This window comes from Mastomys coucha, unplaced genomic scaffold (assembly GCF_008632895.1).
Source record: "Mastomys coucha isolate ucsf_1 unplaced genomic scaffold, UCSF_Mcou_1 pScaffold22, whole genome shotgun sequence".
Lineage (NCBI taxonomy): Eukaryota > Metazoa > Chordata > Mammalia > Rodentia > Muridae > Mastomys > Mastomys coucha.
The window spans coordinates 233,696,496-233,707,058 of NW_022196905.1; the positions used below are offsets into that span (position 1 = coordinate 233,696,496).

A 10,563-nucleotide genomic window follows, 5' to 3' on the forward strand; every position below is an offset into this window, starting at 1 on the left:
CTAGTTTAGGTTACTATTGCTGTGATGAAACATCATGATCAAAGCAAATTGGGAAGGGAAGGGTTTATTTGGCTTACACTTCCATAGCACTGCTCATCACTGAATGAAGCCAGGACAGGAACTCAGGCAAGGCAGGATCCTGGAGGCAGGATGCAGAGGCCATGGAGAAGGCTTGCTTACTGGCTTGCTTCCCGAGGCTTGCTCAGCCTGCTTTCTTATAGAGCCCAGGACCACCGGCTCAGGAATGGCACCACCCACAATGAGCTGGGCCCTCTCCCTCCCCACCAATCATTAAGAAAATGCTCTGGCTCAGCTGTTAAGAACACTGAGTGTTCTTCCAAAGGTCCTGAGTTCAAATCCCAGAAACCACATGGTGGCTAACAACCCTCTATCCAGCTACAGTGTATTCATACACATAAAATAAATAAATAAAATCTTAAAAAAAAAAAAAAAAGAAAGAAAGAAAAAGAAAATGCCCTGCAGGTTTGCCTATAGCTGATCTTATGGAGGCATTTCTCTGTTGGAGTTCCCTCCTCTCAGATGATTATAGCTTGTGCCAACACAGTGAAACAGGCTGGGGTGGGCCCAGCACTATCCCTACCCCACTGTGGGCCAGGTCACCTCTATAGAGCCCTAGTTCTGACATTTTCCAAGGTGTTTATGTAGTGGCCATGGACCCAAAATGGATGTCTAGTGCCTAGGGATCCTGGCAGCCTGTGTTGCCCAGGGTTACCAGGAGCTTCGTCGTCACAATCAGGTTGCAGTGGGCATTGTCTCTGTGATGCTCCTCATCTCAGAGGAGATTCCCAGAAGGCACGCCCACATCCTTTCTTTTGCCCACTGAGCAGCAGGAGGATAGATGTTCTTACCTGCCTGTGCACTTGGGCCTGTGCCCTGCAGATGAGGTAGTGGCTGTGGGTAGATGGTTGTTCTCTCTTCCTGTCTCTCTGTGTTCTACCTCTCTGTCCTTCCTCACAGAGTGTCAACTCTGAGACAGCTTTTCCACTGTATCACCATGCCCCTTCCTGATCCTTCATGGAATTTCGGTTTCTTTTTTAAAAAATGCAGAAATATTTTAAGAATGTGCTTTTGTTTTAATACCAGATGAAGGAATATGGGGCTGCCTTGGACCGTCTGAAGCAGCTGACTATGATTTGCCTCGTGCTCTAGCAGAGGCATAATTTTGCCAGCTGCAGATAGTTTCTGTGAATGTGTGACTTTTGGAATTCTGGGAACTTTTCAGAGTGTGTATATGCTAGGGCCCCCGAAAGGATTATTGGGTTGTTGTTGTTTGTTCAGAGAGGTTGGTTGTGGTTTATTAGAAGTCATGCTCAGAGAACAAACAAGGAGAAAAGAATTTAGATTCTGGGATCTCTTTCACTTCCTCTCTCCCCTCTATCCTTTTGCTCTCCTATCTAGTGTTAGGAAGGGTGGGGAAGGGTGAAAGAAAGAAGAACCCACAAAGTAGCAAAGAGCAGCTATATTCCATGGTCAAGTTCCTCTCTCCTCCTGCCTACCTACCCCATCTCCAATTCTTACCAGTAACTTGGGGGGATCAGGAAGTAGAGTCAACAAATTCTAAGACGTAAATGAGTAAAAGAGGGCTCCAAGGAATATCTGCTTTTTAAAACAGAGACACTAGGTAACCATCCATTTTTTCCTAATTCAGATCTGTCACGTTTCTCTCCTTTCTTTAAAAGTATCTGTCTATAGCATTTGGGGCAAATGCTAAATATGGCCTAGGCAAATCCAGAGTTGGCTACCTAGCATCATAAGCCACACGGCATTGCAAGCTATATTCTAAATAACTTTACTGTGGCTTTTTCCCATTCAATATTTAAGTTTCACTTCGTTTAGACAGTTCCTGGAGTGCCCTAGCTCTCCAGCCCTCTCAGATACATACACACTCTATGCTGACCTCCCTCAGAGCAATGGGGGCAGGGTGTGTGTGTGTGTGTATGTGTGTGTGTGTGTATACATGTGTACATGTGCACATACACCAAGCACACAATGTGGAGCTTCGGAAAAATCACAGGGCACACAGAAGATACTCAGTAAATGTTTGATAAATAGTTAAATCAACATAGGCCAAGAACGTGTGCCTATATGGAAGGGCATCTGACTCAGCCCCTCTTTTCCGCAGCAATGGCCCGTATCATAGACCTGGTACCCTGGGACGAATGCTCTGCCCACATGTATGCTTCCCCAGCGGTCCTCCTCCCTCTGGAGCGAGTGCGCCGCCCACTTGCTGGTGTGAAGCATCAGCTCTACCACCCGGCCCTGCCTTCCCTTCGGCGCATGGACATGGACACTGTCAAGGGTTGCCTCTCGGATGAACACTGCCAGTCTTCCACCTACTACTCCAAAGGTCAGGCCATGTCGCCAGCAGCAGCTAAGGGTCTCCAGTTTGCCTTGGGAGCAGGGGTGGCTGGCAAAATGGAGGTCTTGGAAGAAGCGGCGGGAACAAGCCGCGGGTGAAAGCATGAGAAAGGCCAGTCCAGCTCTCTATTTCCTTCCAGAAAGCTCCTCCAAGGTCTGGCCTCTAGTTCCTGAGCAGAAAAGTAGAAACAGGGACAGAGCTTGCTTCCCTTGACTATGTGAGGCAATATGAAGGGCAGGGTGCCTGACACTGTGTGACAATCAACAGATCATACAGGCCCTACTGCTGCTGTTGTGGGTGGCACTGGTCTTTTATTTCCTCTAGGTTTAACAAAATAAGATTTCTTTAGCTGGCGTTTCTAGAGGTGTCTCCCCCACTGTGTCTCAACGTGTAGCCCAGGTTATCCTTAAACTGTGTTCCTGCCATTTCAGATATGTAGCCCCACACCTGGTCTTCTTCTGAGTTCAAAGCCAGCCTGGCCTAAGTCATGTTGTGGAGGAGGACTCAAGTGGTATGTGTGCATGTGTGTGCGCGCATGGGCACAGGGTTCAGAGAATAACGCCTGGTGTTGCTCTTTCAGGTGCTTTTTGGAGACAGTGTCTCTTACTGGCCCAGAGTTCACCAAGGAGGTCTGACTGACTGGCCAGCAAACACTAGGATTCTCCTGCCTTCTCCCCACACCAGGATGCTGTGCGCGCGCACACACACACACACACACACACATTTTATGTGGGTGCTGGGACCAGACCTTGGGTCCTCGTGTTTACCCAGCAAGAACCTTACTAACAAAGCTATCTCCCCTGCATCACTTCTCTGAGACAGTGACTTGCTGTGCTGTCCTGGCTGACCTTCGATTCCTCGCCTCAAGTTCTCCTTCCTGTTCAAGGTCCGGATGAGCGGGGATCGGTGACGCACACCCCTGCATTCAATCAGACAGGCATCCTTTTGTTCCTTGACTGTATACTAGGAGATTTCCAAGTAGAAGAGTCTGAAGGGTAGGGCTGTGAGCACCCTCTCGCTCTGCCCACCCCAAGGTCTGCCTCAGCATGCTTGGATTCACATGCCATCTCTCATTCTCTTCCCTTTCCCCAGCTTTCTCTCTCCCTGATCTCTCTCCCTTATCCCTCTTTCCTCTCTCTCCTCTTTTCCTTTCTTGTTCTTCTCTTTCTTTCCTTCATGTTCACACATGTGTGCATACAAAACTTTGCCAGGTAGTCCCCACTGACAAAGACAGCCTCCTACATGGCACAATACCATTATCATATTTAGAAAAGTTAACAATAATTCCACAACATCTAATAGAGTCTCCAAGTGTGTCTTTTTTTTTTTTTTTTTTTTTTTTTTTTTTGAGACAGGGTGTTTTTGTATAACCCTGGCTGTCCTGACCTGGAACTCACTCTGTAGACCAGGCTGGCTTCGAACTCAGAAATCCTCCTGCCTTTGCCTCCTAAGTGCTGGGATTAAAGGCATGTGTCACCATTGCCTGGCCTCAAATATGTCTTTTATAGCTTAAAATGGAAAGGGGATGGAGTCTAGGATTATGTATAAATTATTAAGCCTTGAGCCTTATTAACCTAAAGCAACTTTCCATCCATTTCCATTTCTTCCTGTACTAATGACTTTTTATTATAATTTTTTTGTAATTCATTTAAGATTAAGATTACATCATTTCCCCTTCACTTTCCTCTCTCCAAATCCTGTGTTCTCCCCCTGCTCTCTCTAAAACTCATGGCCTTTTTTCATTGTTGATACATACATACATACATACATACATTCCTAAATACAATGTGCTCAGTCTGTTTACTGATACTCGTATGTAGCGTTTCAGGTCTTACCATTTGGTATTGAATAACTAACTGGTATGCTCTTCCCTGGAGGAGACTCTTTCTCCCGCTCTCATCATTCCTTAGTTGCCTGTAGTTCTTTGTCTATGGTTGAGGTCTTGTGACCTTCCCTGCTTCCATGTTAGATGTCTACTGGTCTCATCCTTGTTCAGATCATGTATAGGCAGCCATGTTGGCGAGACTTCATAGGTGTAGCTTCTCTGAAGTTTCTAGGAGACACAATCTCAGAGCAAACCTTCTCTTCCTCTGGCTCTGACGTTCTTTCTGCCTCCCTTTCCACAACAACCCCTGAGACTTGGGTACAAAAGTTGTGTTATAGTTGCTTAGGTTTCCAACCAGGCATGATTTCTTTCTTGTTGAGTAGCTCTTAAGTTCAATTAGAGAGCTGTTGGTTGCTGCCAAGGTACCTATGCCACTATTGTACCCCTAGGGTTACCATGCCATGTTGGTCATTGTCGTGGTTCATAGGCTTCATAACTGGGTAGAACTGTTGGCTGTTTTCCTCTTTTGGAAGCTTTACCAGAAGGTATCATGAAAGCTAATCCTCAGGAAAGAGTCTTTCAGGTCAGATCCAGCTCGGGTCCTCTGTCCAAAGTGTCTTTAGTCATAGCCACGTCTGGGAGGCAACCAATGGCAACACTATAGCCTATAATGTTTTGGGAGGCTCTTGGACAACCTCAACCAGAAACTCAGACAAGGGTTTCTTGTGCCTGCTATTGGGTTTTATTTGTTGTTCGTTTGTGTATATGGCACTTGGGTTGGGGGAGCATTGTCAACTCATAGAAAATGAGTTACATTTAGATCTATACATATAGATATCTATATCTATACATATAGATATATAGAGAGATACATGTTCTGCATACTATAGGTATTATTTTATGTAGTTAAATAATAGTATGATTCCTTATGACTTTTCAGGCATCCTTATTGTTATCTTATAACCCCTCCTCCTCCTCCTCCTCCTCCTCCTGCATTCATCTTCCTCCCCCTCCCTAATGTTTCTCTATTTTCCCCATTTCCTCCTTTGCATCTCTCATGCCCTGACATCTCCTTCACTGTTGTCTGCTCCCCTCCCCCCACCACCCTGTGATCTCTTTTTATTTTCCTGGTTTCTGCAGTTACACCAGGTTATGTACTCACATCCAAAGACTTCAAGTTTAGATGCAGGAGAACGTGTGACATTTGTCTTTCTGGATCTTGGTTACCTCACTCAACCTGATCTCTCCTAGTTCCATCTGTCTACCTGACCAAACAAAAAGGATAGATACACTGTTGACTTTTTGAAGGCATCCAAACAGCAGTGTTGTAGATTGTTCTACATAACGAGGCTCAGCAATTGTTTCCAGGTTATGCTTTACCTTATTAAACAAAAGCTGGCTCTAAAGGCCTTATTATCCACTGTCAGTATTTCACAGATGACCTAATACTGTAAGGAGGGGCACAGAATTCTTTGTTGTTTATGCTGCTAACTTTGGCAATTTGGTTACGGTGGTGACTTGAGGGCAAACCCTTCTTCATCTCCAACAGTCTTGAGACTTAGAGATTCTAAACTTATGTGGACCTGAATTAATACCTTTTGTTGTTGTTCTGAGGACTGAAGATAGAGTCATACACATGCCAGACAAGTTCTCTACTATTGAGCTATGTATCCCAACCCTTAGATTTTTGAGATCAAGCTCCACTCTACAGCCCACACTGATCTCAAATCCTCCTGCTTTGGCTTCAAGTGCTGGAATTCCAGCTGTGCACACCACACCCCATTCTCAAGTTATTCTCTGCAGTTCCCTAGTGCAGATGTAGTTGGGCATATTTGGTTTAATGACTGAAACTTGCATTTTTTTTGCCGTTGAAACATGAAAACAGGCCACCTTCTTCTAACAGCATTTGTGTACTGCTAGACTGTGGGTCCAAAGGACATGTGGATGTTCATAATTAGGATAAGTAATATCTACTGAGCTGCATCTGAAGGCTCCAGTTGATTTACCCAGTCTCTGGTGATGTATGATGAGAGGCCTATTTCTCAAAACTGTACTAACTTTTACATTGTTCCTGGTATGGCCAAATAAGTAATAATGTAGCTCAAATGTGCATTCTTCTTATCAATGAAACCAGGTGTCTTCTCATATGTTTAGCATCCATGAAGCCAAATATATTTCTAGTATTTGTACATGAATTACTTAAACATGTGGTTTATCCATGTTTCTTTTCTTTTTGCTTGATTTCTAGGACCCCCTCCTAGATTAAGAAAATTGCATCAGCTGTAGAAGTATTTTCCTCTTTTGATTCCTTTTGCGTTTACTCTTTTTATTTATTCACACACAAATGCATGTACAATGTATGCACATACACACACATTAACAGCCCACAGTTCATTCTTAAAGGTCAGAGGACAACTCTTAGGAGTCAGTTCTCTCCTCCCATCATGTGGGTAGCAGCTGTCAAACACAGGTCATTGGGGCCAGCAAACACATGCCAGTTACTCAAAGTTATTGGTCTTTTCTTTCAGTTTTTGGCTTTTTATGGGGATTTAAAGTCGTGCTCCAGGTTTATAGAGGAATTTGTTCACATTTTCTTCTAGTACTTCTAAGTTTTCATATCAGTCTGTCTTAGGGTTTCATTACTGTGAAGAGACACCATGACCAAGGCAACTCTTCTCAGAAAGGAAAACATTTAATCAGTGCTGGCTTACAGTTTCAGAGGTTCAGTCCATTATCATCATGGCAGGAAGCCTGGCATCGTGCAGGCAGACATGGTGCTGGAGGATCTGAGAGAGTTGTGCATTTTCTTGATCCTAAAGCAACAAGAGAAGACTGGCTTCTGCAGGCAGCCAGGAGGAGACAGACTCTTCCACTCTGGGCAGAGTTTGAGCATAGGACCTCAAAGCCCACCCCTCACAGTGACACACACCCTCCATGTCCAGGTGGAGGCATCAAGGCCACACCTATTCCAACATTGCCACACCTCCTACTAGTGCCACTCCCCATGGGCACCATACTATAGAGTTTTCTTTATTGTAAGAGATATAGTTTTATCTTGTTTGTTTGTTTTTTTGAGACAGGGTTTCTCTGTGTAGCCCTGGCTGTCCTGGAACTCACTCAGTAGACCAGGCTGGCCTCGAACTCAGAAATCCGCCCGCCTCTGCCTCCCAAGTGCTGGGATTAAAGGCGTGAGTCACCACTGCCTGGCCCTAGTTTTATCTTAAGTACTTAAAAAATAACATTATTTTTTCCCTTTGAGACAGAATTTCACCATGTAGCCCTGGTTGGCCTGGAACTTGATAGGTAGACCAGGCTAGCCTTTAAATCACAGAGCTTGACCTTTGCCTCCTGAGTGCTGTGAGTAAAGGCATGTGCTTCCACACCTGGAAAAACTTTTTTTGTTTGTTTGGTTGGTTTTTGTTTTGTTTTCTCTTAAGGTGCATAGTTTGGCCCCAGTTTCTAGAGTGGGCCTGTCCTAAAAGCTCCTAAAGGGACACATTTATCTTTCAACAGATGATTTCAACAATACCCACTTCTCACTCCTAGGGGTCCCCAACAAACCCCTGCAATGCCTGGTGAGTGTCCTTTGTCCCCAGCCCTGGATGGGCTCAGTAGCACCAGTCTGTGCCCAGGCCCAAGCACCTCTGGTCTAAGGCTCTAACTGCCTGAGCATATCCCCAGCTCCCTAACTGGAACTCTCACCTCCACCCAACCCAAGTCCTTGTTTCCTGCATCCTCAGCCCAACTGTCCTAACTAAAAACATCAGGTCAGGCCTAGGAAGCCTTCTGGGGTCTTGCATCTGCCATTATGGCCCAACATTCCATAGGACTTAACAGCAACCGGCCAGAAGCTCTGTCACAAGTACCGCCGCGGAAAGATGATTCCCATCGCGCCAGGCATCAACCGCGTCGACTGGCCCTGCTTCACGAGTGCTATCGAAGATTGGTCTAAGTTTGTGTCCAGGTCCGGAGAGTTCAAGCTGCCTTGTGCCAACAAAAGGGGTCAGTCTACCAACTGCAAAGAATGCTCTTGGGGGTGGGGGGACCTCCCGCTATTTGGTGGCGCATGTAAAGCAGGGAATGAGGGCCACAGGCCCAAGGACCTGGAACACAGACACCGGGACCGGGAAGAGGTGGTGAGAGTGGTGAGGGTGAGGGCAGGGTCCGGGTGGGGGCGCGCTGAAGCAGCTCAAGGTCAGGGAAGCCACTAGGGCTGGGGCAGAGCCAAGCAGCTCTCGGGAGGGGCGGGGATTCTGCGCAGAGGCGGGGTTTAGCTGGGGTGGGTCGGGTTTGTTCAGATCTAGGTTCCCAAGGTGGGCTCTCTCCACAGTGGAGGGTTTCAGTGGCTACGCGGTGCGGTACTTGAAGCCGGAGTTGACCCAGAACTGGCGGGTAGGGAAAGATACAAAGAGATCGGGCCCGAATGGCTGGGAGGGACCAGCTGCTGGGGTCCGCGCCCCGCAGGCTTACGGGTTCCCATTCCTATGGCCCACTCCAGTACTGCCTCAACCAGAACCCCTGCCTGGACCGCTACGGACAGAAGCCCCTGCCTTTCGACTCTCTGTAAGTGACAATATGCAGGACCCCCTTCGGGACCTCGATCCCCGAGCAGAGGAGAGGGATCATAGCTGTAGGACAGATACTGAATTCCTACCGAATCGGCGTCTGTCAGCCGGTGCATGAAGCAGTTATCCTGCCAGAATCTGGCATCTCCACGCTCCGTGAGCCAGCATTCAGATCTTTATTCTTTCGCAGGAACGCGTTCCGGCGCTTTGGCTCCCACTACAGGTACAGAATGCCCCCTCCACCCCGGTCGCAGCAGACCACGCCCCCTAACAAGAGTGCCTTGAAGTTGCTCAGCGAGCACTCTACGCGCAGCTTACTGGGCCCCGGCTAGGGGGGGATACCTGGCAGGGTAGAGAAGAAACTGCCTGCTATCTGCTTCCCACTGCAAGGTAGCGCCCTCAGCAGGGTCATCCTGGGTTAATTCTGATAGTAAGGTGGAAGTGTCTAGAGACTCCCGAGGCATCTCTCAGCCATGCCTTGAGTGTCCCAGCAATGCCAAACTCTGTGCTGTGACTCCTCCCACTGGCACAGCCAGACACTCTGCCTCTCCCTGAAAGTTGCCTTCCCAAAGAAATACTTTTTTTTTTTTTATTATTACTGTGTGATGCTAGTGTAGGTACATATATGACTGAAAACCCATGAAGCTGTTATCAATGGGAGTCAGTGGGAAATGGTATGAGATGAATTAGAGGTGAAGGGAATAGCCAAAAAATATACAAGAGGAAATAGGGAGTCATTGAAGACTCTTGGGCACATAGACTGGATGGGAACTTTTCAGATCCCTCAGGTACTGCTGGGCTTTGGGTTGGGGGGAGGGTGGAGCTAGGGAAAGAAAACTTAATTTTCCTTTAGAGTACCTTGGAGTCCCCATCTCACCCCTCTTTCTCTTTACAGTCGCATCAACTATCTGACTCCCTGGCATTAATCTGTGGGGGAAAAAGGCTGATCCTTCTATGGCTGGACTGTGCCACTTCAGGGCCCCTAGCTGGACAGAGGGCATATGGTGGCGGCGCCCATCTTCTCCCCAGGAGTTCAGTTCAAGAAATAAACCTAATGCTTCCTCAGAGAGGGCCTAGGCCCCTGTGTGTGTGTGGGGGGGGGGGGGGGGGGGGGGGGAGGTAGCGGAGTGAAGGGGAAGACTGGAGAAAGGTCAGGACCACAGATGGTAGTATATTACCCTTGCCTGTTCTTTACTAACTGCTGGGAAACGGGGAGAGGGTGTGTAGGGACTGGTGAAGGATGTTTTGTGGACTTGGGTAGAGTATCAGGACCTCAAGTCTAGCTGGGGTGGAGGCACAAGAACAGGCTGGGATATGGGTTTTCCTAATGCTCTTGTCCCTTGCTTGCAACCCCTAATCAAGATCCCGAATTTGTAGTCTCCACCTGAATTTGAGCCCTAAGAGGAAAGAAGAGCTCTCTGACACCTCCCTGGACCCCTTACCATATACTGATGTGCTTTGAGTTTCCTGGTACCAGAACTTCCCTTATGGGAAGTGGCCAGGTTAGGTTTATGTCCTGTAATCCCTGTGAAGCAGATTTCAGATAGAAGCTGGGATGAGGTGATTTGAGAACATTCTGAGCTCCTCAAGGCACTGCTAAGAAATTCGCTGCCTAGACAGAAGGCCAACTGCTGTACTCTTAAGCAGTGGGACAGGTCCTCATCGGTCCCTCGGTATACACCCTAGTCCTGAGCCCCTCTTGTGATGGTGGACATGATGGTCTAGGTTCAGGGGAGCCCTAGAGAAGGGTCTGCTTGCAGTGTTAGGGCAGCTGGCATCTGTAGCTCTTGGGT

General features: G+C 47.3%; 2 protein-coding genes across 2 annotated transcripts in view; one reads left to right on the forward strand and one right to left on the reverse strand.

Moving 5' to 3' along the window:
* Cngb1 (cyclic nucleotide gated channel subunit beta 1) overlaps window positions 1–9,328 on the reverse strand; it is a 79,225-nt gene extending 69,897 nt beyond the window's left edge. Inside the window, exon 1 of the mRNA XM_031340963.1 lies at window positions 8,860–9,328. The gene's annotated coding sequence lies outside the window, so the exon portion shown is untranslated. The remainder of the gene's footprint in view (window positions 1–8,859) is intronic.
* Tepp (testis, prostate and placenta expressed) lies at window positions 728–9,837 on the forward strand. The gene is made up of 8 exons (XM_031340966.1): window positions 728–905; window positions 2,144–2,368; window positions 7,719–7,780; window positions 8,033–8,207; window positions 8,536–8,597; window positions 8,704–8,768; window positions 8,961–8,993; window positions 9,666–9,837. Exons 2-8 carry the CDS (start codon window positions 2,146–2,148, stop codon window positions 9,694–9,696), a joined length of 651 nt encoding a protein of 216 aa, XP_031196826.1. The 5' UTR covers window positions 728–905; window positions 2,144–2,145; the 3' UTR covers window positions 9,697–9,837.
* The last annotated feature ends 726 nt before the right edge of the window (window positions 9,838–10,563 follow it).